The sequence below is a fragment of the Hemicordylus capensis genome, chromosome 17 (genome assembly GCF_027244095.1).
Source record: "Hemicordylus capensis ecotype Gifberg chromosome 17, rHemCap1.1.pri, whole genome shotgun sequence".
Lineage (NCBI taxonomy): Eukaryota > Metazoa > Chordata > Lepidosauria > Squamata > Cordylidae > Hemicordylus > Hemicordylus capensis.
The window spans coordinates 202047-227871 of record NC_069673.1 but is presented as its reverse complement, the minus strand read 5'-3'; the positions used below and the strand labels follow the sequence as shown (position 1 = coordinate 227871).

At 53.6% G+C, this 25825-nt stretch overlaps 1 protein-coding gene across 1 annotated transcript; it reads left to right on the top strand.

Moving 5' to 3' along the window:
* Nucleotides 1-109: 109 nt before the first annotated feature.
* Nucleotides 110-25585, top strand: LHX3 (LIM homeobox 3). The gene is made up of 7 exons (XM_053282368.1): nt 110-208; nt 1606-1706; nt 15599-15773; nt 17136-17338; nt 18659-18810; nt 19680-19851; nt 24512-25585. The coding sequence occupies exons 2-7, from the start codon at nt 1637-1639 to the stop codon at nt 24928-24930; spliced, it is 1191 nt and encodes a 396-aa protein (XP_053138343.1). The 5' UTR covers nt 110-208; nt 1606-1636; the 3' UTR covers nt 24931-25585.
* The last annotated feature ends 240 nt before the right edge of the window (nt 25586-25825 follow it).

Here is a 25825-nt window from a genome sequence, read left to right as displayed (position 1 = left end):
GCGCCTTGAAGCCGATTCGTCGATCAGGGGAGGCGTCACCCTTATCCCCCCCCCCCCCGCCATCTCCTAGCATCGCAGCAGCAACCCTCGCTCCGCTTTTGCTTTTACACTGGAAGCCGAGAAGCAATTCGGCAGCTTTGAAGACAAAGTGGGATTTGTCTGCCATTGAAGAAGGGAAGAAACTGAGGAAGCGACGCGAGAGGGGGAGGTAAGTCTTCTCCCACCAAACACACACACACACACACACACACACACACACACACACCCCTTAATGTGGACAATTTTCAAATCCAGGATCCCGATTCCAGGTGCATTTAATTTAGGGGAAATTGTGTTGGAACCGTATTTCCAGCTGGAGGGAAAGCATCCGTTTGGCGGTTGCAAACCTGTGGATCCTTGCTTCGGAGAAATCCCCAATGGATTGTGCGGATTTTCCTTCGAGTAATCATAAATAGACTCGTGAATGTGGCTATTAAGCTTAAAAAGAAAAAGGTTTTCTTACGCCCCCCCCCCAAAAAAACCCGTTTGAGGCCAGTTTGCGATTAACTAACAAACAAACGCAGCTTTTCGATGCAATATTATGGTGGCAAATGAATATTACAATAAACCAATCCATCTGGAAAAATCTGCGCCCCGGTTTCTGGGGTGGCTGTGAAACGGTTCCCTAAACGAAGCCCGCCTTTCGCCGGGCCTTTGGGCATCGAGACAGGCAGGAGGAACCGCCGGCGCTTTCCTGCGGCGCCTCGCCGGATTCGGCAGCGGCTCAGGAAGGCAGCCCCTGCGGAAAGCCCCACAGGGACGAGCGGCAGGCAGGCCGGCCGGCCTGGCCAGGGTGTGGAGGCGCAGCAGCGGAGGAGGACGCGGGGCTCTCCTCTGGGGATGGAGAAGATGCCCGGGGAAGGGAGAGGCCGTGCCCGCCTCCAGCTTCCTTGGCAAGCTCCCAAGTGCCCGAAGACTCCCCTGCCGAAGCGGCCCCTTTCGGGGGAGCCTGGCGCGAGGGGAACCGGGGGCCGGGAGGCCGAAGGGGGGAGTGACGGGGCGGGGGGCGGGCAGGCAGGTTTGCCTCGGCTCAGATAAGGCCTGGAGGTCCCCAGCGGAGTCCCGGCTGTTGGCACCAGGCTGCCGCTGCTCCGTCCCCCACAGCCTGAGGTGGTACAGCCCAAACACGAGTTTGCCACCGCCGGGGCCGCGGAGCCGGGCCGGCGGCTGCTGAAGAAGGCGTCGCTTCAGCACCACGGACAGCGCCGGGCCCCTCTAGCGCTGCCCGCCGCTTTCCTGGCCTTTGTTATGTTAACGAAGCTCCTTTAACTGGGCGGGGTGGGCGAGTGGGAGGAGGGGGCGGCGAGTCAACTGACGCCGGGGAGATTTGCAGTGGGCCAGCCCTCGCCCTGGCGCTGGCCGCCGCCGCCCCCCCCCCCCGGCCGCACAAAAACCCCGCCAGCGCCCCGGAGCGCCCAGAGGCTGCCACGCCGCGTCCCCGCCCGAGCGGAGCGCGTTCAAGCCGAAGGGGCGGGCGTCCTAGAGCCCTGGGGCGGGGGCGGGTGGAAGGGTCTGTTCTGGCACCCGGTGAAGTTTCTCTCTCCCCCCCCCCCGCCCACACCGAAGGTCGTCGTCGGGGCTCTGCCGGCCCGGAGAGATGCTCCTGGAGCGAGCGCGCGGCGAGAAAGCGGCCCCGGCCGAGGTCTGCGCCTTCAGCAGGAGCCCAGGTAAGAAGGAGGCCGCCGCCGCGGCTGCTGCCTTCCTTTCGCGTCGGTTGAGCTGAGACGCCCCCGCAAGGGCCATCTGGCCGGGGCGGCTGCGTGGAGGAGAGGCAGACGCCTCGTGGGGAGCAGCCGGGCTCTCCTGCTCCTGCAGGGCGGCTGAGACGGGCGGGGGCGCTTCCAAGGGGTGAACCAGGCGGTGCGTGTGTGGGGCGGGGGGGGACCAGGGCTGTCTGGGAAGCCAGAAAAGGTGCTCTGCTTGTGCGGGGGGACGTGGGAGCGCTCGATGGGCCTCCTGATGGGTAGCCCTGGGAAGTCCCCGGTGGGATGGACACCTGTGCCGCCGCCTCCCCCCGAGGCACCTCGGCCTGTAGAGATAAGGCCAGCAGCTACCTGTCAGGTAGGGTTTATTCTCATGTACAGCTGGACATATTTTGTGGGAGGGGGAGATTGTGCAGTGGATGGGAACTAGGTTTTTGTGCACTTGGGAATAGGCGGGTTGAATAAGAAACACAGTTCTGCTAGAAATAGAGGGGGGGGACCAAAATACATCGAAAACTAAGGGAGTTGCTGTTTGCTTTCAGTCTTCATAACTTTATGTTGATAGTATTATTAGGAGCAATTACGTGGGTCGCGAAAAACCTTCATTAACTCCCTCCGTCCTCGATATCAGCAGTATATGTAGGCTTTCTACAGTTTCCTAGCAGTGAAATGAAGCCTCCGAGGTCTCCAAGGCGAGCATCGGGTGCCAGACCTCCTCTCGGATGATATCCGTCCTCACCGCGCGGTTCTCCTCTTCGTTCCGTCCCCCCCGCCCGCCCGCAAGTAGAGCAAGTCTGGGAAGTGCTCGTGGCTCGGCGGCGGGGAGCCGCACTTGTGCAGTGGTGGTGGTTGTGCGGGGCGGGGGCGATGCCTACAACGAAGCTGGTTGCCAGGCCAGCGGGGTTTCTGCCCTGCGCGCTTCCGGCTGCGGCCTGGCGCTTGGTTCTGACGCTGGGCTTTTATTTCAGTCATATTTACCGGCGCTAAACTTCCTTTCGAGCAATAAGGGCCGGGGAAGGGGCCCACCGCAGCGGCGGCGCCGGCGGCACTCCAGGGAAACGGGCGAATCTGCTTCAAGTCGCGCAGACTGCGCGCCGGGCCCCTACGAGCGCGCGGCACTTGCGTGTGGGTCCGGCCGGGTCTTTTGTCGTGGAATCAACCGTCAAAATGAAAGAAAATAAAATGGAGAGAGAGGAGCCGGAAGAATCCGCTCCGCGTGTAGCGCGGTCGGAGAGTCCGGCGGGGGTTGGGTGGGATTGCTGTCCCTAGTTGAGAGCGCTCGTGTGACGCCTGTTGAAGGGACGGGAGATGTTTTGTCCTCTATCTTTCTTCTGGCGGAAAGGAGGCGGCTGGAGGGCGGGGGGCGGACACAAGGTCAAAGAAGAGCGAGGCGACCCAGGGGCCTCGGCAGCTCGCTCGGAGCTCAGCCCCGAGAGGGGCAGCCTTAGGGGTACACGAGCCCCCTGAGCACCAACCTCGAGCGGCTCTCTGGCCTCCCTCCCTCTCCAGTTCTCTTGCGAACTTCGCTTCAAGCCCGGCGAGCCTGATGCGGGGCAGAATCTCTCTGGTCCCTTCATACGGATGTCTCCGTCTTGCAGCCGGAGGGGGCTGACCCTTCGTAGGGCGCCTGTCCTTGCCAGCTGCAGCAGAGCAGAGTCTTTATTTCGGTCTTCGACCAGCCTAACTCCTCGCCGCAGCTGGACTCTGTCCTGCTCTGGTAGTCTGGGGTCGGCAGCTGGGGAAGGTCTTCCTCTTCCTACTCGCCCCCACCCCACCCCTCCCGGTTTTCCGTTCCGTGCCCGGCGCGCGCGCTCCATGCAGCCGCCGTCCTGCGTCAACGTTCTCGGCCAACCCAGGCAGCGCTCAGCGTTTTCACAAATGTTAGGAAGATATTCAATCGCCATGGGGATGAGGGGGTGCGTTTGCGCGCAGCGGATCTGGCGGCGGGCGGGGGTCCGAAATCTCAGCCGCCAATCACCTTTTCAACCCGCACGTGAACCCCAAGGAGTTTATACCGGACTCCAAGTAACCGATCGCTGCAATTAGTTTGCCTCCTCGAAGTTGTGTAATATTTATGAAGGGGCGGGTGGTGTAGAAAGGAGAAATCTGCCTGGAAAGACGAGTTTTATTTCTTGCATCTAAAATCTAAAATCGAATCTTCATAAACAAAGAACGCTCTTAATCGATGATGGAGAGATGGCTTAAAATAATGCAAATAGAAACAGAAGCGGCGTGCAATAAGAAGACGGACAGTCATTAAACGAAGAATAAATTAAAGCGGCAAAAAGCATTACCCGTCAGGATGGTTTTTTTTGTTAAAGGACTTTTCGAACAGGAATGTTTTCTCCTTCCTTGTAAAAAGAAACAAAGGCGGAGTCCACCTAATTTTCACAATTCTCTGTTTTGAGACTGCCTGGAGAAGTTTTTTTTTTTTTTTAATATATATTTAATATAACTAATAATAGAAACTGTATTTATATTAAAATAAAATAACATATTTAATATTTTAATTGGTGTGCCAAAGGAAGGCGGTGGCGCCGAGCTGCATTGGGCAACAGGGCTATAGGGCCTGCAAGCCCGGCTCCACGCACCCTACAAGCCAAGGCGGTCTCCCTGGGGGCCACGGGAGAGTCCTCCTCTGCGGGGCCAAGCAGCGCTCTCGGGGCTGGGAGGCCGGGCGGTCCCGCCGTTTCGCACCGCAAAGGAACCGGCGGGCGAAGGCGGTTCCTACCAGCGCCACCACCTCCGCGGCCCTCACACTGCCTTCCCTTCTCTGCTGGGGCACCCGGCGACCCCAGAGATACCGAAAAGGCCTGAGTTAATTCTGTTGACTTAATGGCAATTATCAGTTCATAGAATTGAAACACCGAATAACATGCGTTAGTAGCAAAAGAAAAGCGGTGGTAATTTTGAGGGGGTGATTTTTTGGTGGCACAGAGCAAGTGCAGGCTTTCGAGTGGCACAGGCCTCTTCAGCAGCTGCCTCTGCAAACTCTGACTGAGCTCCAGTCACGGTTTTTTGGCTTTGTAGCTTAGGCAAGCTGTCGGTTCCTTTTCTAACATGGGACGGGGGGGCGCAATCCCCCTTGCAGTTTGGGGTGAGGTCGGGAGGATAAGCCAGGCCCCCCCAGTGCCAATGAGCGAGGAAGCGGCCGGAATGGCTCGTCGGAATGAATCATGAGGGGAGGAAATGGTTCGAGACATTTTGGTTGATTGAATTGCCTTCCTTTACCCATTAGTAAATTAAATTTAAATATATTTGCATATTGCTAAAGCCTCAAGGTAAGTGCCTTCTTTAGATTAACGGGCAACCGACCCAAAGAAAACCTGGGCTGGTGACTAGACGGGGCAAGGCGCCTCCACGGTCTTCTTTTCTGTTCCCTTTTGCAGTCCCACACAGAACCCCGATCTCTTGGGAAATAAATCGGTACTAAATCTGAGTCCTCACCGATTAGTCGATCGATCAATGCGGATTAGAGGTTGCAGCAACTCCTTCCAGGAAGTCGCTTCTGGGTGCGGAGGCTGCAGCCTTCGGAAGCCCCCGCGACGGGGGCGGGAGGTCGGGCGGGCAGGAAAGGAGCCCATCTCCGCCTCGGCGGCCCCCTCCGTCTTGATTCGCCGCCCCCGCCCCCCCGCCCGCCGCCCGGATTTCTTTATTTAACGAACATATTTTTACATCGCCCAAGAGCAACTCACGTTTCTGAAGCAAAAAGAAACAGAAAAAGTGAAAACATTGGTTAAAATGAAGGGCAACGCCACTCAAAACACCCGCTCAGGCACCGGGAAGGGACTCCGCGGTCCGCACGGAAAGGCAGGCAAGCCGCTCCGGCCCCCGCGAGCCGCCTCCTGCTCCTGCTCCTGCTCCTCCGCGGGCTCCCTCTGGAAGCCAAGCCAAGCGCGCTTCCGAGTCGACCGGCGAAATCCCCCCGCTGCTGGAAGACAGAGGCGCGCTTCGACTTAGGCTGCCGCTCAGGACTAGCTCGACAGGCAGACGCCGGGAGGGTCCAGACGCGGAGGGGGCTGGCTGGGCTCGGTCCCGAGTTCCGATTTCTGCTCCGCGGCTGGCGGCCTGCTGAGCCCTGCCTTGGCCTCCCCCTCTCCTCCTCCTCCTCCTCCCTCTCCCTATCCCGGGCACCACTTTCCAAACAAGCAGCGCTGTGAGGCGGCCTCGCCCACGTTTGGGGCAGGAACCGGCCGGCCGAGCGCAGCCCCCCTTCCTTGCCCAGACGAGGAGGGAAAGGGCTCTGGGCTCCCGGCTGGTGGGCAGCTGCAGGCCTCTTTCCGGCCTAGGCTCCTGCGCCAGAGGCGGGCGGAGGCTGGTTGCGCGTCCGAAGCCTCCTGGAATATACACCCCCAGCAAGGCGGACTCTAGAAGTCCCCAAAGGAAAGCGGTAAAAGCACCAGAGTCGTTCTCGGCTGGCGACCCTCCGCTGCTGGCCCACCGACTCCTGCCAACCGAAAAGGACTTGGCCAGGCAGCCATGCCCGAGCCCAGCCTCTTAGCCTGCTGTGCTGCTGGCTTTCCAGTTGCAGGGAATTCTGGACAGAGTCCTGGCAGAAGGAGTAGTAAAATGCCAGCGGCAGACAGACACACAGCTTTGTTGGGTTTCCACACCCACCACCACCACCACGGGGAAGTCAGCGGAGGGGCCCAGGCGCCTTGCCGGCAGAAGGTCCCAGGCCGGCCCAGCTTCTCCCGTTCAGAGTCGACAGGGTGGCAAGCGATGGGAAAGGACCTCTGCCCGAGACCCCTGGAACCGCTGCCAGTCAGAGCAGGGCATGCTGACCAAGATGGACCAATGGTTCGACTCTGCAGCAGGCAGCTTCGCTTCGTGTTCGGTACCCTTCTTGGCTCGGTGTCTTCCAGTGACACTCCCCCCCACCCCTCAACACACACACACACACACAGAGGGCCCCCCCCCGCAAAATAGTTATTCTTTTCTTTTTTCTTTTTGTACTGTTAGGGGCGAGAATATTGATTTAGCAGCAACAAGCACGTTTCGCGGGGCCGTCCCTGGCCTGGAATCTGGCTGGACATTTCTGCGCCTCCAGCCTGGAAGGCGGGGCACGATCCTTCTTTCACCGAGGGCAAGAGCGGAGCGAGTGCCCGGGCTGGTTCCGGCAGCTGGGCCCTCATTCCTCCTGTATCCCTCCCTTGGGCCAGCTGGGAATCCTCCATGGAGATCAGGCGAAGAGGAGAGAAGGACCGTCCACCGGCGGCTCCTTCCAGGGAGGGATTTGGCCTTCGGGCCTCCCTGCCGGCTCCAGTTCGCCTTGCCAGCTGGGCTACCGCGGCGATCTGCCCCGCCCGGACACGTGTGGAAGCGGCTCGTTCCCTCTGCCGGGTTGCGACTTTTCCGGCGGGAGGGTCGTTGTCTGTGCTGCTGCTGGGCGAGCGCCCGAGTCGCCGAGGCAGGGGGCAGGATCGGGGCCGCGCTTCCGCAGCGCCTGGCCCCTTAAGGGGAGGTTTCTGCTGCGCTCTGCCCGGCCGCCCGCCCAGGCGTGGGGCGGGGGGCGCTGCCTTCCAGGTCTTATTTGCAGAGTTTGGCGGCACTGCGTTGGGCGCGGCAGGATGGACGCGCGGGGCAAGGAGCCCCCCAGCAGCGCCCCGGAGGTCCTGCTTGCCCTGCTGGCGCGCAGCCAGGACGCCGGGAGAGGTACCGCCTGGCGGGGGGACGGGCTGTAGCTCTGACCGCGGAGGCCGCTCGGCTTGGCAAGGGTGGGGCGGCGGGCGAGAAGCGGCCTCTTTCTGGGAGGTGTTTGTCTCCCTTGCTGGCGGGGGGAGGGGGCTCTGCTGCGGCCTTAAATCGACCCCCGGCTCGGGTTGGCAGCGGGGTGAGGGGCGAGGAAGGAGCGCAGGCGAGTGAGCGGCAGAAAGAGTTTTCTGAAGGCCTCTCTCCGCCGGCCGGAGCGGCCTTCCGTAACATTTCGGGCCGAGGAGGACCCTGCAGATGACTTGAGACGCGCCCTTGGGCAGCGGTGGAGGCGCCGGGGGATGTTTCAGCCTCTTGGAGCGATTGATTCAGCGCAGCCAGGAAAGTTCTTGGAGGGAAAGAAAGGAACGCACCGCCCTGCCCTCCCGCCCGCCCCAACCCCAACCCTAACCCCCACCCCACCCCCGCGCTGCCTGCCCGTCTCCAGAGGAGGACCGAAGCGAATGTAGGAATCTAGAGGATACAACAGGACGCCCCCCCCCCCGCAGAGTTTGGGGGACAGTGGATCGGGCGCGCACAGGCGCAGCCTGAAGGCCAAATTGATTTGGGTGCTCTTGGTTTATTGGCAGGGGAGAGGACATGATCTCGACTGCCTGCCAGAAACCCTCCTCCTTCCCCTGCAGCAGAGTTTCTAGTTCTTCTGAGCATAAAGAGAACGACCCGGGTCCCTCGGCCAGAACCGCCCCAGGGCTGAAATCGCGCCCCATTTCTTTTCGCGGTCATGCAGGGGGGGCATTTGGTGCGGGAGGGGGGCCTCGGCGCTTTTCGGGGGCTCCTCCAGGCTTTGGTCTTTCTCGCCGCTTCCCAACATCTGGGAGCCCGGTGGAAGCGAGACACTGGCGCTCGTCGTTGCTCGTCCTTGCTCGTGGCCAGCTCGCCTTTCGCCGAGACGGGACCTCAGAGGCTGCAACCCCGGGAAGGGCACCCAAGCCCGCTTCCCGGAGGGAGCTGCAGGGGCCGAGGAGGAGGGCTGGAAGGCGCTCGCGAGTCTTGGGAGAGCGAGGGAGGTCTCCAGGCAGGGGGACCTTGTGCGGTAGGAACTCGGCTTCTGAGCAGTTGGGAATAGCGGGGTTTAGTAAGGAGCTGGGCTGTAGAAAGAGAGGAGGGGAACTGTCGCGCCCCTTAACTCTCCTTTGGGAAGGGCGATCCTCTCCTCCCTCTCTTCCTTCCCGCCTCCCTCTCTGTCTCTTTCTCGTACGTTCTCTGGTCAGTCTCATTCTCCTTTCCCTCGTATGTTTTTCTTTTTCTGTTAGAAAAGCTTTACAAGGTGCTCCCGAATTGGGGGCGGCCAATTAATTTCTTAGAGAATTAATTGAATACAGAATTGAATGCAGAATACACCCTGCCCGGGCAAGGGCGCCCCCTTGCTCCTCACCCTAGCCAGGAAGGGGGGCGGCTGCCCACCCTCGGAAAGCGCTGGGGGTCACCCACTCACCGGGCCCTCCTTCAAGCCCCGGAGATCTCCAGCGCCCGGGATTATGCGCCCGGAGAACTCCCTTCTCCAGCGGCCTCCCTCTCTCCGTCGACACCCCCTCCCCGCAGCTAATAGCTAACATCCCCCTTAAACGAGCTTTAAATCTATTGCACTTTCTTTGAAAGGAAAAGAAATTACCAGGCGGTGCTGATCCTTCTGGGTCTGACTGCAGCCCCCCGCCTTACTCTAACGCGGGGGGGGGGAAGCCTCCGATTAATTGACCTCGCTTGGCACCTCCAGTTTAACGAATGTCGGATTTCCCCACCCCTCACAATCGAAGGGGGTGGATGGGGTCAGAGAGTGGGGGGGGGGCGCTTTGCGGGGGACCCATCCTTGTGGACTCAACACCCAACAGTCCTCTAAAGAGAGCACTCCCCCCCCCGCACACACACCTAATGATTCTGCGAAAAATTATTTCCTAGGCAGCCAGCGGCAGTTCAAGGAAAGTGGGGGGAGGGGGCGTAGGTCTCCGCCGTGGACCCTTTTTGCCCCCCTGTAAGGTTTGGGCCTCACAATCAGCTCGGGATCGGAAGTCTTTTGCACCAGGATATTTCCCGTTTTCTTTGCCGGAAAGAAACGATCGGCTCCAACCTCCTCCTCGGGCTTCTTTCCCGGAGCCTCCCGGCCTCCTGCTGCAAAGGGGCTGAGCTGTGCCGGCGACCCCTTTCCCTGCCTTTGAGTCCTCACTAAAGACCGAGAGCCCGAAGAAGGCGCAGGGTGTCCTCTGGGCTGCCCATGAGAATTACTGCTGCCTGTTTCTAGTTATTGCAGTAGTCGGAGTAAATAATAATAACAACAACATTTATTTACAAACGCTTAATATGCGCTCGCTCTCTCTTTCTCTATGTTAAAAACAGACAGAGTGCTAGATAGAACAGAATTATTCGCTGGTCTCCCTGACTTGCGGAGAGGCGAACTGCTCTTTCCCCCTCCGACTTTAAAAGGTGTGGCTGTCTGTCTTTTATCTCCTTTTTACAGTCTTATTGTAAATGTCTTGTTTTAATGTCTGACTTTTATGAACGTCAGAGAAACATTTGTAAAAAAACAAGAATTAATATTGGGCGCGATCCGTTGGAAAGGAAGCAATTTCAAGTTGCGATATTGAGATATTTCAAGATATGGGGGAGATATTTCTGCAGCTGGTTGAACTCCTTCATTAAATGCACAGTTTTGGATGGATCGAGTCCATTATTACAAATACATAAATTAAATAAACATGATTATAAGTATTATAAATTTATGAATTATATGTATTCGTTATATTTTATTTTATCATATTTATATACCGTCCGGGTGGTATACACAATTTGTTTTAAATATAAAAGAGTGAAAACAAAACAATTTCACAGAATAAAAAGGTTAAAACAATTTCATAGGACAAAACCAATTAAACAATTCAAAATAAAATTCAGTTAAAAGCCTGAGAGAAAACAGATGTGCCTTGAGGGTCTTCCTAAAAGCAAACAGAGGAGATGCCCTTAGGAAGAACATAGGAACATAGGAAGCTGCCATATACTGAGTCAGACCCTTGGTCCATCTAGCACTGTATTGTCTACACAGACTGGCAGCGGCTTCTCCAAGGTTGCAGGCAGGAGTCTCTCTCCGCCCTTTCTTGGAGATGCTGCCAGGGAGGGGACTGGGAGCCTAGATGCTCTTCCCAGAGCGGCTCCATTCTCCAATCCCCTAAGGGGAATATCTTACAGCGCTCACACTTCTAGTCTCCCTTTCGTATGCAACCAGGGCGGATCCTGCTTAGCTTAAGGGGACAAGTCATGCTGGCTACCACAAGCATATTCCAAAGTGCGGGGCAGCCACAGAGAAGGCCCAGCGGTCCCGAGTGGATGACAGACGATCCTTAGCCCGCCCTCCTCAGATGTAGTCAGACGAACCGGACCAGTTATATACATTCATCATTAGGTGTGTGCATTAATGAGCACGAGACCTCCTCGCTCACCATGCGTTGTGCGGGGAGGAGCGGGTAAAAAGACGACCAAGCCGTTGGCCTTGCGAGGGTGACAGCGCCCCAGCCGCCGCCCCCGGCAGTCACAGAGGGGGCAGAAATGCCGGTGGCCGCGATAGAAGAAAGGTCCTGCAGGGGACGGGCCCCAAGGACCGCCAGCCTCGAGTTCCCTTGAATCCTTTCCTATCCACACTAATTAATTTAGTTTTCCCAAGGCCCTGACTGGGGCCACCTCCAGCCCCGGGCTTTTGTTTTTCGCCCCTGCTGCTGCTGAGCCCCTCAGAAGGGCCGACAAGCCAAGCGAAGGCTCCGGTGGGGCAGCGCAGCAGGGGAGGAGTGTCCTCCTCCTTCTCTGGCCGAGACGGGGCTTCTGGTCGGCCGGGTGCGCGGGACTGCAAGCGGGCCCCTTTCCACATCCAGCCGGCCGCAGAAGCCCAGGCGGCCCTCTGCAAGCTGCTCGGAAGCTCCTTCATTCCCTTCCCGCCTTTCCGTCCTGACTGACGCCCAAGGCGGCTCGCAAAGAGTTTGTGTCGTTGCTTTATCATTCATATATTTAATATTCTGTATTGATGCACTTGGTGTCTGCTGCTGCTGCTGCTGCTGCATCTCCACGAACTCAGTCTCCGAGTGGCCCGCGCTGACCAAAGGAAGGAGGAGAATCTGTCCGCCTCCTCCGCAACACAGCCGGGAAGCCCGAGACACAGCAGCGCCTGCAACCGAGCCGGCCGGCCGCACCAGCACGAGGCGGGGAAGCCGCGGCTCCTTCCGGGCAGAAGCCAGGAGGGGCCCGGCGGGCAAAGCGCGGCCAGCAGCTCCAGCTCCTGCAGAGCGCGGGTCTCGGAGGGCCCTTCAGTCGGCCCGCGGCAAGAAGGCGGCTGCTGAGTGCAGCGCGGAGCGGCGGATCTCTCTTCCCTGCGGCCGAGCGCGGCGCCCTCCCACGAGCTCTCTGCAAGGGCGTCGGATATCTCGGCGGCGCCTCACTTGCCGAGGGTGAGCCTCTAGTCCCGCGCCTTGTTGCGGTTTCGGTTTCAATCCGGTTTGAGCCGCCCGTGGCTACCCAGCCGCGCCTGTAGCATTTACGCGCAACCAGGAGAAGAGCCTGTCTTAAGGAAGAAGCTGCTCTCACAGCTTGGCTTCTAGTAGTAGTATTAACGTGGTTTGTACGTGAGGTTTGTTTTCGTGTTTCAAATGGATCATTGGTCTTTGACTGGGAACCTCCGGAGCCGTTTTTGGATGGGCGCTACTATCGATGTGGAGTCAATGAAACAGCGGCTCAAGCCGGCTGCCGACAGAAAGAAGAACGCGGCTTGCCGAAGAAGAGGCGCCTCTCCGAAGGGCCCCCAACCCGTCCCGAATCCGCAGAGGCAGAAGGCCGCCTCCGGGCCACCCTCTGCGCTCCCTTTTCGTTTCCTGAGATTCGGGGTTTGAGTTTTGCGCGCAGCAAAATGTCAAAAGATTGTGCCCCCCGCCTGCCAAGGAAGACGGCGCTTGCTGGACGAGAGAATTCCGGCTTCCTGTGCTGAGGATGATCTTGTTAGACTTGGCTGGAGCGCATCGGCCTTGCTGGGTCCTCTTCTGGCTGACACACCGCTCCCCAAGGATCAGTCGAGAATTGTGGGGGCGGTGGGGGGGACTCATAACAAAAACGAGATTCAAAGTACGGTGAACCGTGGAGGATTCCCGGTCTTCCAGCGGAGGGTCCGAGTTTGGACTCCCGGATTCTCCCTCCTTGCAGGGACACCGGAGCGCGGAGTGCTGGGATCCGAGTCTGAGCCCATCCCGAGCAGCTGGTCGCCTAGTTCCTCCTCGCCCATGCACACGACCAGCTGGAGCCGCAGACCGCTTCGAGGGTTTAAATAAAACCCCACCACCACATTCGTTTCCAAACGACTAAATCGGGTTGGAGAAATCCGAAGTGCCTTCTTCGGGGCTGCGCATAATAACAAATCAGCAGTAACTGCTCTGGACTGGGGTCTTCGTGGGAACTGAGGGTCCTGTTCGGAACTAGTTCAACCTGTGCGGTTCCTCCACCCGCTCCCACTGCCGGACGCACTCCGCCGCTCTTTTCGGAGATCTGTAGCAATCATTTCCCCTCTGCGGCTCCGTGTGGCACAATCAGACCAGAGTATGTGTGTGAGGTCAGGATTACTGAGTATCGCCCTGCAAGGAGATATTTACTCGCAACAACAAGAAGAAAGTGTTGTGGTGGTTTTTCCTTCTTCACACACACACCCGCCCCGCCCCGCCCCATGAAAAGCAGTTCTCTCTCAAGGGAGGAGGGGCGGGAGCCCGATCAGCCGTCAATTCAGAATCCTCCATTCCCAATATTTATTTATGTATTTTATTTATTATTAGAACTTTTATACCACCCTTCCAAAAGGCTCAGGGCAGTTTACATTAAAACACAATTAAAATCAGTTAATAATCAAAACAAAAATTATAACGCATAAAAAAGATTAACAATTTAAAAAATCGTAAAACAGCAATTAAATAATCAGAACAATTTAAAAACAAGTTTTAAAAAGTTGAGAAAGCCTGGTTGAAGAGATGTGTTTTCAGGTGTTTTTAAAAAATTGCCAGAGATGGGGAGGCTCGTATCCCAGCAGGGAGCACATTCCACAATCTCGGGGCAGCAGCCGAGAAGGCCCATCTCTGTGTAGCCACCAAATGAGTTGGCGGCAACTGGAGACGGACCTCCTCAAGTGACCTCAATGGGTGGTGGGGCTCATAGCAAAGAAGACGCTCTCTTAAATACCTGCCCATTGGGTTGGTAAGACCCCAACTCATGGTGGGTAAGAAGACTAAAAGGTGGTCAAAACAAAAACAAAACCCGCAACTGTGGGATGCAATCCCTGTGGTCCTTTTCTGGGGAGAAGAAGATGTGGTGCGGGTCCCTGGAGAAGGCATGATTGTCTGGGTAGGGTGTGGACTCTGCACAGAAGATTCTGCTTCTTTCTGTGCATTGGGACTGATAGATTGATTGATTAAGTGCCATCAAGTCGGTGTCGACTCTTAGCGACCACAGAGATAGAGTCTCTCCAGGATGATCTGTCTTCAAATTGGCCTTGAAGGTCTCTCAGTGGTGCCTTCATTGCTGTCGTCATCGAGTCCATCCACCTTGCTGCTGGTCATCCTCTTCTTCTCTTTCCTTCCACTTCCCCCAGCATTATGGACTTCTCAAGGGAGCTGGGTCTTCACAGAATGTGTCTGAAGTAGGGTAGTTTGAGCCTGGTCTTTGTGCCTCAAGTGAAAATTCCTGATTGGTTTGTTCTATGATCAATTGGTTTGTTTTCCAATTGGTTTGTTTCCCACGGTATTCTCAAAAGTCTTCTCCAGCACCAAAGTTCAAAAGCATCAATGCTTTTTCTGTCTTGCTTCTTCAAAGTCCAGCTTTTGCATCCATAGAGTGTCACTGGAAAAACCATGGTCCAAACTATTCTAATCTTTGTAGGTGTAGACACATCACGGCATCTAAATATCCTTTCCAAGGCCTTCATGGCGACCTACCAAGTGCTAGTCTTGACTGCTGGATCTTTGACTGTTGATGGTCGATCCTAAAAGGCAGAAGAGACTTCAATGTCTTCAATGTCTTCATAGTCAATTCTGAGGCTGAAGGGGGGTCTGGAGGGTGGGCAGCAGGCAGAAGACAGGGCTGGCAACAGCTTGTCTTATTCTGGCTTATTCAGTGACCCCCCTGATTCTGTGGGGATTGTTGTTTTTCGTTACTAGTCCCTCTTCTAATCCAACCCTCCTCCTCCTCCTCCTCCTGAGGGCAATGGATTTTGTGGTGGTGGGGGGGAAGGCTTCCTTTCGCTGGCCTTAAACAGGCTAGCCTGAGTTGCTTTAGTCGGCCGTGCCTCCCCCCACCCCCGCCCCCATTCTCAACCCTTGTCCAAGCCAAGAAGCCCCAACTGTTTGAGTTCACCCCCTCCCCCATGAAGCACCCTCCTGATGCCCCTTTCCTTTTGCCCCATGGTAGTCCCTGGCCTAAGCCACCTAATGGTACAGCAGGGAAATGCCTTGATTAGCAAGCCAGCGGTTGCTGGTTTGAATCCCCACTGGTCTGTTTCCCAGACTATGGGAAACGCCTCTATCAGGCAGTAGTGATCTAGGAAGATGCTGAAAGGCATCATCATCTCACACTGCGCAGGAGACGGCCATGGTCAACCCCAACTGAGTTCTGCCAAAGAGGACTCCACAGCACACTTAACTTTCCTTAGTCGCTGGCCTAGAATTATGAGCTGTGTAGGGGAGGTGGGAGGAGTGGAATTGTTTACCTTTTGCTAGGTGGGGAGGCCAGCAGCTGGGCGGGTGGGCTGAGGCCCCCAGGGGGTGGGATGCTTCTCCTGCCCCACTCCCATTCTGAAGAGGAGGCCATCTCATAATAGAGGGTCATCTTCACTTCCAAAACAGCAACTCCAAAGGCTGAAGCCTCTTTCAGCTCCTCGGACTTGAAAGCTGTGTGGGAACTGGCTGTGGCTGCTCCACAGGGAGGGGAGGGCACTTTGCACGTGTCTCAAGACCCCACCATCTAAACTGACATAATCTAGGCCTGCGTTGTTCTGAAACTAAAACAGGTTCTGGGTGAGTCTGGGCTCAGATTAAAGCAGAGGGGGACACTGGTTTGGGGGTAGGGACATGCTCAGTGCTAGATCTGGGCTGATGGCCCGGGTGCTGACCTTTGGGGCCCCTTTGGCACTCTCCCCCCAGAAATCCCGCTCTGCGCAGGCTGCAACCAGCACATCCTGGACCGCTTCATCCTGAAGGTGCTTGACCGGCACTGGCACACCAAGTGCCTGAAGTGTAGCGACTGCCAGGTGCAGCTGGCCGAGAAATGCTTCAGCCGCGGCGGGGAAAGCGTCTACTGCAAGGAAGACTTCTTCAAGTGAGTCTGCAGAGGCCAGCTGGGTGGCAGGGAGAGTGGGGGGGGCAATGCTGCCAGTGGTGGTGCCAGGAAAAAATGGGGGAGGGCACAGAAGTGCATTTATGGGTGGGCAAGCTGTGACCCACACATTAGATTTCTGAAACAAAAATGGGAAGTGAGGGCAGAAAACCACTTGGGGGGCCACTTGCCCACCCACACCCCTCTCCCCTTGCCAGCCGCTTAGAAATGCATCCAGCTGTTGGCAACAGGGCCACCTCGCTCTCCTGCAGAGGCACCTTTCCACGGTGGAATGGGCCATCTCCAGTGTGGCAATGTGGAGAGACTACCAGGCAGAGCAGGGGGGTGAGCACAGAGCCCCTGTCCATGGCAGCTGGCATTTGCCAGGGCAGCTGGGGAGAGCTGCCCATGCCCACGTCTGCCACGGAAATGCCCCCGGCAGCCACAAGCAGCCTCCTCAGCAGGGGCGCAAGGCCTCCGTGCGCCTGAGTCAGGGGGCCCCATGAGGAGCAGAAGGGCCTCTTGCTCCCTCCCTGGGGCCCCAGTGATCTGCTGTCTGAGACAACAGCCTCCACCTGCCTCACGGAAGGGCCGCCCCTTCTTGTGTCTCCTGCCACAAGTGGGGGTGGGAGGGGGCAGTGCAGCTGCAGCCACTTTGGCTCCTGGGAGATTCAGGGGGCGGGAGGGTCTTGCGAGGGGCCCACGATGGTGCTCCTGCAGGTGGAGGATGTCCCTGGGCCCCATGCAAAGCCTCGCATGCAGTGGGAAGGGACGGCCCTCCTCCTCCTCCTCCTCCTCTTCCTTGCTCAGGTCTCCGGCAAAAGTGTGCCTCTGAGCATATGCTGGGTGGGTGGGTGGGCTTGCCTTCCCCACTGCAGAAGCAATGCCCACTGCCTGCACCCCTCACACTGGAGAGCAGGACTTCCAGCAGAGTTTGGACAGGATGTGGCCCACCTTCCAGCCCCCATGCATGCTTCTCAGCCCAGTGTGCCCGCCTACTCTCCAGTAGACTCCAGAGGGAGCTGCACACAGAGCAGCATCCGAGGAGTGTTCTTCGGTGTGGTTCCTTCCTTACTCCCCACAGTCACGATGGAGCCAGTGTGGTGTAGTAGTTAGAGTGTTGGACTAAGACCGGGGAGAGCCGAGTTCAAATCCCCATTCAGCCGTGAGACTAGCTGGGTGACTCTGGGCCAGCCACATCTCTCTCAGCCTAACCCACCTCACAGGGTTGTTGTGAGGGTGAACATAACCCTGTACTCCTGGTTCCTCTGGGCTCCTTGGAGGAAGAGTGAGATCTCCCTGCCAAACAATAAAAATGACAGCTCCATCTCACACAACTCCCTTCTTTCCTCCTCTCCCAAACAGGAGGTTTGGCACCAAATGTGCCGCTTGCCAGCAGGGCATCCCCCCCACCCAGGTGGTCCGGCGGGCACAAGACTTTGTCTACCATCTCCACTGCTTCTCCTGCATCGTGTGCAAGCGGCAGCTGGCCACCGGGGACGAGTTCTACCTCATGGAAGACAGCCGGCTGGTCTGCAAGGCGGACTACGAGACGGCCAAGCAGAGAGGTGGGTCCTCGCCAGGCATGGCTGCTGGGTGACTTCTGCTTGGCACCTCCGGGCAAAGCAGGCGCACCTGCTGCTGCAGGCCAGACCCGGGGGCAGGGGGCAGGCGTGCCGGTCACTCACCTCTTGGCTCACGCCTGTCTGGTGCTGCCTGTACTCACAATCATGCAGTACCCCTCTCCGCGGTTGGCAAGTTGGTTGGTTGCCTGCTGATGAGAGCACAACATTGGGCAGTTTATCCTCGAGCAGTGCAGAATGGCCAAGATGCAGAGACCGACTTCTCCACAGCGTAGTGTGTGGATTGCAGGTGTTCTGTCAGGAATGCCCATGGGCTGGGGAGTGCCACCAGTATCCCTGGAGTGACTCCTGCTTTGGCAGGCTGCAGGAGTAAAGCGTGCACCTGCCTTTGGCGACTCCTGTGGCTGGGGAGACGCCGATTGTAGCCTGACCACTGGGGCTTGTAGCTGCCGTGTGAATGAGAGGTTTGTCCTCTTGAGTTACGAGGTCTCCTCAGTTTAAGGCACATTCGTCCGTGTGGCATCAATGCTAAGAAAATTACTCTGTCTTTGTATTCTGGGTGCAATTTTTAAAAAATCAAGTTTTATTATTATCAAATATGGAAAACGTTTTCTCCAGCACATAAATAGGAAAAATTGTCATGAAAACATGAATTGATGTAATTTAATCATTACATTCTCATTGAAAAGATAGCTCTTACATCAAACTCCCTCCCATTCATACAGCTATTACAGTCAAAACGAATCGAGATGATGATGATGATGAAATCAAATTAATAATGATGATGATGATGATGATGAGCCTATGCCATGGTACGTTTTCTCAGAGATGGGAATGGATCCTGCAAACCTCTTCCCTTTCTGAAGCTTGCCAGTGCCTTGTCTTAATAAACGGCAAACACAGCCAGTGCTCTAAAAGGCCCTTGAACTGCCGCTCTTCTGCAAAAGCTGTTGGGCAGCCTGTTTTCAGTCTGCACGGCAGTGGAGCTTCTCATACAGAGGAATGAAAGGCATGGTGGTGAAACTTTAAAAGTCAGCTGAGATGCTGTTCCCAAATAAGGCATTTGTTATGGGCTTTGAGAAAACAGATGATTAATCAATGGAGTTTAGCTGAGATAATACTGCAAAATATTGCCAAAATGCCACTTGGATTTGGATGCTGGGAGATTTATTTTTAACTGTTAATTTCGTTCATCCAAGCAGCTGAAAACACTGGATTGGCTGGGGACTGCGTTAGTGTCTGACTTCATAATTCTGGTCTTGATGCTCCTGGACTCAATGCCTTTTCTCTTGGGAATGTTTGCAGAGGCCGAGTCCACGGCAAAGAGGCCGCGCACGACAATCACAGCCAAACAACTGGAAACCTTGAAAAATGCTTACAATAACTCACCCAAACCAGCCCGGCATGTGCGAGAGCAGCTGTCCTCGGAGACGGGTCTGGACATGCGGGTGGTGCAGGTGAGAGAGAAGATTGGCAGGTAGGGCTGAGGGGAGGACGGCCTTCAGCAGCCGTGGCTAAGATGATGCCAGGATGGCCTTTTCAGCCTTTTGCTGAAAGTTCACACTGATCAAGGTCTGCAGATGTTCTCGTCCAGCGTTCATGGGGTGCAACACTCCTGGTAATATACACCTGTCTGTCTTGGAGAGATGGTGCACTGTTGGAGGGTAACACTTAGGATGCATCTCCTCTCTGAACAGTCTGCAATTCAGAATGATCTTTGTGTGGACTTGTAGGCCATTCCAAAATCACTATGACTACTACATTCCAAAAATCTTCAAGAAGTTGCCCTAAATTCTGGTGGTTCTTCTTCAGTTCTCCACATGGACAATTAGCTTATCAGATTTGTCCGTTTCTGACAAATAACCCTAAACCTGGTCATCCACGGTGAGCAAAAACTGCCTCCAGGCAAGAAGACTTTGGCTCTCCTCCTCCTCCTCCTCCTCCTTCCCTTTTAAGGCACAAGTGACCCATGCAGAGATGGGAGGGTGTGCAGGCTTGGAACATTTTAAAAAGGGTTAATAGTTTTCTGTGCCTCCTCCTTCCCCCAAAGCCTGCATTCTGCCATTAGGGCAAATTCAGATATTAGAGCACCTAAATCTAGCAATCGGAATGAATAATGCAATGTAAGAAAGTTTGCATACCTTTTTGCAAGTGCCCTACCCCTAGAAAAGGGGGGGGGGAGCCTAGAGAAAGAGGGGGGGCCCTTCCTGGAAAATGTAACTTCAACGGGTGTGCCACAGAGGACCCTGGGGTGGCTGCCTTGAGGTGCTGGTTGTGGCCTTTGAATGCTGCAGGTTTGAGCTCCTCCTTCCTTTCCCTTTCCCAGGTCTGGTTCCAGAATCGGCGGGCCAAAGAAAAGCGCCTGAAGAAAGATGCTGGCAGACAAAGATGGGGGCAGTACTTTAGAAACATGAAGCGGTCGAGGGGGAACTCCAAGTCAGACAAGGACAGCATCCAGGAAGAAGGCCCAGAGAGCGACGCGGAGGTCTCCTTCACAGGTACAGGCCCCCCAGCTGGCATATCAAGTGATTTGTCTGCTAGGAACAGGATCAGAGGTGTCCAGGATTCCAGTGGTTGATGCATTTAAAAAGAGTTTCTGCGGGGTCTCTTATGTTTATCTCGGCCAGCAAATGCTTGTCCCAGTAAATGTAAGACACAGATATGATGGGGGGCTGCTTTGCGAAGCTTTTGCTCATGCTCAGAGGCCCTTCAGCAGAGCCCAGCCAAGGTCATGACCAAGCCCCACTGAAAACAATCCATGGTAGTTTGCCATTACAGTTAACTTCAGTTCCAGTTATTTCAGTGGGTCTTTGTTTGCGTTAAGTGTTGCTGCTGCTCTGGTTTGCTCCTTGGTTTTTACTTGGTTATATCTTCCAGGGACACACACACACACACACCCCAGAATGGCATTGCCAAGAGAGAGAAAGTCCTGCTTAACCTTCTCTTTAGCCACTGTTTAATTCTAATATTGAACAAAAGGATTCTAACAGTGAACTTTCTCCTTGGTTAAAATTCTTCCTGACCAAATACGTCTTTAAGAAGTCAGTTTGTTCATTAGCATGTCCTTCCAAATTCTGTGTTTGTAAAGCAGTTGAGTCTGCTTGCATTACTTTGCCAAGAGGATTCTGGCTTGCAATTAACATCCCAGCTGGTAATATTTCTCGTTTGGTCTTTGCTATTCTCTACATGTATTTATTTATTTATTAGAAACATTTAATATACCGCCCACTCCGAAGACTCCAGGCAGTGCACAAAAACATGCTAACAAGGCAACATTAAAAATTACACTCTAAATTAAAACCTAACAAAAAACAAATAGGTAAACTACAGGGCAAAAGCCTGGCAAAAAAGAAAAGTACAAGTGTATTAGTACCACCTGTACAAAAGCATACAAAAGATTTCACTCTAATTGGCCTGATATTCATAGTACTTTCCATTTATCAACACAAATTTCTTTTTTAAAAAAAGTTTGGTGGTAGAGAGATATTATTTTAAAAATACAAGTATATAATAGGGATGTGCCTGGGTGGTTTGGAGATGAGTGCTTCCCTTAAAAAGCAGGCAAGCAGTTCCTGACCTTACCTGCTCGCCCCCGGCAGCCCCACCACTTTTCTGGAGGTGGCGTCCGCTCTTCAAATGGCCACACTCTGAATTTCTAGTCTTGCTTGAATGATTATCGTTACAGCTTTTGAACTTGTCAGCTTGTCAGTGTCACTAATAAAACCCAAATAAAAGTATATCTATTTTAAAACATCACTCTATTATGTTATAATAATATTACTTTTAGGAACAAAACTATTTTCGAACCATTTGGCACAGCAAAATAAAAGAGAAGACAGCTCCTGTCCCAAAGAGGTTCACCATCTAAAAATGGGATACAAGAGAGATACCAGCAACAGTGACCAACTGAGGGGCGCCAGGCGGGGTTGACGAGGGATATGGGCTTTCTCCTTGCTTTGGGCGGCCACAGTCGGTTCTAGCCGATCAGTTAGTTAAACTCAATAAGTACATACAATTGAATTGAATATTCCGTGAACATGCACAAACATTCTTGACGTTTCCTATTACTTGAATGACTGAAGCTTAGTCAGTCAGTCAATGTATTAAAGAAGCCAGAGCAAAACATACCAACGAATTCTACATTCTTCTTCTTCTTCTTCTTTCTTTCTTTTTTTTTCTTGGTACTGCTTTTCAACAAAAAAGTTCTAAAAGTAGTTTATAAATAAACAAACAAACAAACAAATAATAATGGATCGACCTACCTGCACTGACCTTTGACAGTTCATTCAGAAAAGAATCAACTCAACTGCTATTTAATTCCTTGTCCTCATTCTGTAATATATAAATCAAATACGTGTTAATCTATTGAACCTCAGGATAGTTCCTCATGAGAAGAAATTCCCATTAGACCAATGGAGGCTGCTAAGAATTCCCAAGTGAGCCAAAACATCTTGGCAAGAGATGAAACGCCATCCAGGCTCCATGTGTTCAGAGCCTTAAGTCTTCGCAGAGAGTCAAGAGAGCAAATCCTAGAGAGATACAAGCCAGGGAAGCAGAACGCCATCCATTCAACCCCTCCTGCTTGGAAATGACAGAAAGGCCCCTTCTGGGAAAGAGGAGGAGAGCACCCCCTTCTGCGGGTGCGAACTAGGCCCTCCTTTGTGCCTTGCCCACAGCACGAACGGACAGTGGTGGGGGGCTAGAGGGGTTGCCTTGCTTGTGCTGCAGGTGGGGAAATGCGCCTTCTGGTGTGTCTTCAGCCCCCATCAGAAGTTGGGGTTCCAGGTGCAACGGCAGCAGCAGCTCAGGAAAGGCTGTGGGTGATCAGCAGGGCAGTGATTCTGTTCTGCTCCACCCCGCATTTCTCTGTGCCTCCCTGGAGCTTCAATCAGGCTGAGTCTTTACCTGCCTGGAAAGTGAGCCGTAAAGGCTGTTTCCACGTCAGATATGCAGAGGCTGAAGAGTGTACAAGTTTAGGTTGGCTGCCCCATCGGTCTGGGGGTTCGTGCTCATTTCATTACAGATAGCTCTTGCTGGAGATAAATACGATTAACCACTCCTTAAAGGGCCGTAGGTTAGGACCATAGTAAAGCTTTGTTAATTTTTTAAAAAAATGGCACAAATTATGAGATTTGAGAGGTACATAATGTTGCTGCTGTTTTTACCCCTGTTGGATTCTGAAAGTCTTTTTAAATTGGAAAATATAAAAACGCGGAACCTGAGTTTTTGAGTTACACAACATTGGTGTTGTCAGATGTTATTGGCTCAACATATTTAAAAAATTATAAATATGAGAGTCCCAATATTTTGTCAATCAGTTCAACCAATCAATTAGTTTTGAGTGATAAACCGTGCCACAATTAACCAGTCACCAGATTTAAACAAATCAGTCACTGTTAATACAAGAGTGTCTAAAAACAGAGGGCCCCAGGGCCATCTTAAAAGAGAATGCCTCTTCTCTTGCCCTTTCACATGGCAGGGATGCTTCTTTTTACATGGCACTTGCCAGATCTCCCCCCCCCCCGAACATAGAGTTTTATCACTTTAAGTTATCCCACCCATCCGGACTAATAACATGTAATAGGCAAATGGTTAAAACTCACATGACTGATTAACATTTTGTTAATCAAGCAGCGGTAATAACAAAGACCAGCTCTGTGTAACATGAAGCTTGTTTTTAACATTTTTAACCTTGAGTCTTGCAGCAAAAGAACAGAACCTCACTTGCCTTGTAGGCTCAACGTGGCTGCTGAGACTTTGATCAGGAAAAAAAGGGATCACAGTGACAAGATTTTAAGTGCAGAGTTACCTGGAGAACGAGTGTAGGCATTGAGGACTGCACTCCACATGAAAAAAGGCTGCCCAAAGCCAACCTGCCCAGGGGAAGTCACAGGCTTTCTGTCCCGGAAAGTATCTCCTGTGGCGAAGACTTTTAACATGAACATCTTATATTCACAGGAAAGCAAGCATGTGCTTATAGGGTTTTTCCACACTAGGGTTTTTAGAGATAAGAACAAGTTGCAAGAATGTAACTTTATAAGGTTGGGCCTGGCCCTTGAATTGAAAAACAGAACTTGCAGCTTTAAGAGAGTCTTATAATTGAACCTGCCTAGAGAGTAGGAGGCTGTCGATTTGAATCCCTCCTGGTGGGTTTCTCAGAATATGGGAAGCCCCTCTATCGGGCAGCAGTGATATAGGAAGGTGCTGAAAGGCATCATCATCATCATCATCTCAGACTGTACGGGAGATGGCAATGGCCAACCCCTCCTGTATTCTACCAAAAGAAAACCACAAGGCTAGTCTGTGGGTGCCCGGAGTCCACACCGACTCCGCGGCACAACTTTTCCTCTGACCTTTATCATTCAGCACCACAGACAGTGGCCTCTTGGTGATTTCCACGGTGAAACGGTTGCTTCCTGCTCAGAATGGGATAACTACAAAATCATCTGTTCGAAATATTTGCACTTCTGTAGCATCCGTTACAATTATGAGGGCAGTAATAGTATTGGTACAGGAAAATGGCTAGTAATAGGAATGCAGACATAGTTGCTTAGCTATGGATGGTAGTTAGAGCAGCAATGTAGGATTTACGTTGAAATAATGATGGCTGAGGGCTTCAGCCACAGATCAGTGAGCCTCATGCCATGCTGCCAAGCATTGTACAAGAAATATTTGGTTTAAAATGCTCAACAAGGAACTTTCATTCAAACAATGGGTGGGAGTTAAGGGAACCGCACTACTCTTTAATGGAAAAACTGGTGCTGTTATGACATTTCTACTATCAATTATTTGATCGCTAAGTTATGATTTCTGCTATCAATATACACAGTGCTTTGCAGAGCAATGTAAACTAACCAGACCAGCCTCCTTGGCATTTATTATTCTACATTAGGGGAGGCAACAGAGGGGAGAGGCGAGGGAACTGGGGGGGGATGGGCTAAAGGGCCTGAACCAAAGTCTGCCGGGGAAATGTGGGTTTTTGAAGGCAGAAGGGTGGCACCAGGTGGATTTTCTGGGAGGAAGAACAGATGTTTGAACAGTCATGGGTTTCCGGGGTGGGGTGGGGGCTTAACTTGCAGTAGGTAGGCCTGCCCTAAAGGGGGTGTCTAAAGTTTGTGTCCAGTTCTCTCAACAAACCTCTTTTTTTCCCCATTTCAGAGGAGCCTTCCATCTCCGAGATCAGCCACTCCAATGGGATTTACAGTAACCTTAGCGAAAGTTCCCCTGCTCTGGGGAGGCAAGCCGGGAGCAACGGGAGCTTCTCCCTGGAACACAGCGGCCTCCCTGCTCAGGACCAGTACCCCGACCTCCGCTCCAACAGCCCCTACGGGATACCCCAGTCACCAGCCTCTCTGCAAGCATTGCCTAGGCACCAGCCCTTGATGTCCAGCTTGGTTTACCCCGACAGTGGCTTGGGCCTCGTAGGGCCAGGTGGACAAGCGGGGCCTCAGCCCATGCGGGCGCTGGCAGGGAATGGACCCAGCTCAGACCTCTCCACAGGGAGCAGTGGGGGCTACCCAGACTTCCCTGCAAGCCCAGCCTCTTGGCTGGACGAAGTCGACCATGCACAGTTTTGATACAAGACCCAACAGTTTGTAGTGGGGAGAGCCTTCAGACTTTGGAATTCAAAGATGGAAGGATCACGGGAGGGGATTTTAAAAACAACAACCACCCAGCAGAGACAACGGAAGAAAGCAACACACAACCTCCTAGCCCAAGAGCAGACCGAAAGGAGAAAATGGACAGGGAGATGATCCTTTCCGCTGAATGGATGGCCTCCCAGAGTGCAGCAGCTGCTTTTTGGAATGTTACTGAAGGTCTAACAGAGGACGTGTGGTGCTTTATAAATCTGAAGAAGAGCCCTGCTGGATCAGGCCCAAGGAGGCCCATCCAGCCCAGCATCCTGCTCCACACAGTGGCCCACCAGATGCCTCAGAGAAGCCCACCGGCAAGAGGCGAGGACAGGCCCCCCTCTCATCTCCTGCTGTTCCTCCTCTGCAGCTGAGCAGTGGGGAGGTTCTTTCGGTCTGAAACTGTTGTCTGTGCATTCCTCATCGCAAGGGTGACCCACAAGGTCCCAATCCACCAGGAGTTCCTATATATTAAAAAAAAAAAGATCAAGATTGACATCCATTATGAAAATAAAAGAAAGGTCCATGGGAATAAAAGATTAAATTGCCTGCATTTCAAGTGATGGTTTTTTGAGAAAAAACCTTTCTGACAGCCAGGTGGACAACCAGGAATATTTTAAAATGTGGTATGGATTTTCCCCCACCCCTTTTTTAAAGAATTGCAACTCTTCTAGATCGCAAAAAAACCAATTAATTCTTCACCATGCCTTTCTCTGTGTATTGAGGAGGTCACTGTATTATTTTGTAGGCTCCTAGCTATTTTATTTTTATCCTGCTGTGGGTGAGATGAATTAACGATTACTGAACCGACTCTTACTTTAACTGGATCTTGGAGGTCAGT

Bases quoted from the DNA above. Each gene is read 5' to 3' on its own strand.
- LHX3 (XM_053282368.1), top strand. From the start codon at position 1,637: ATGCTCCTGGAGCGAGCGCGCGGCGAGAAAGCGGCCCCGGCCGAGGTC. The intron at 18,811-19,679 runs GTGAGAGAGAAG...TCCCTTTCCCAG, and splicing joins TGGACATGCGGGTGGTGCAG to GTCTGGTTCCAGAATCGGCG. The intron at 19,852-24,511 runs GTACAGGCCCCC...TCCCCATTTCAG, and splicing joins CGCGGAGGTCTCCTTCACAG to AGGAGCCTTCCATCTCCGAG.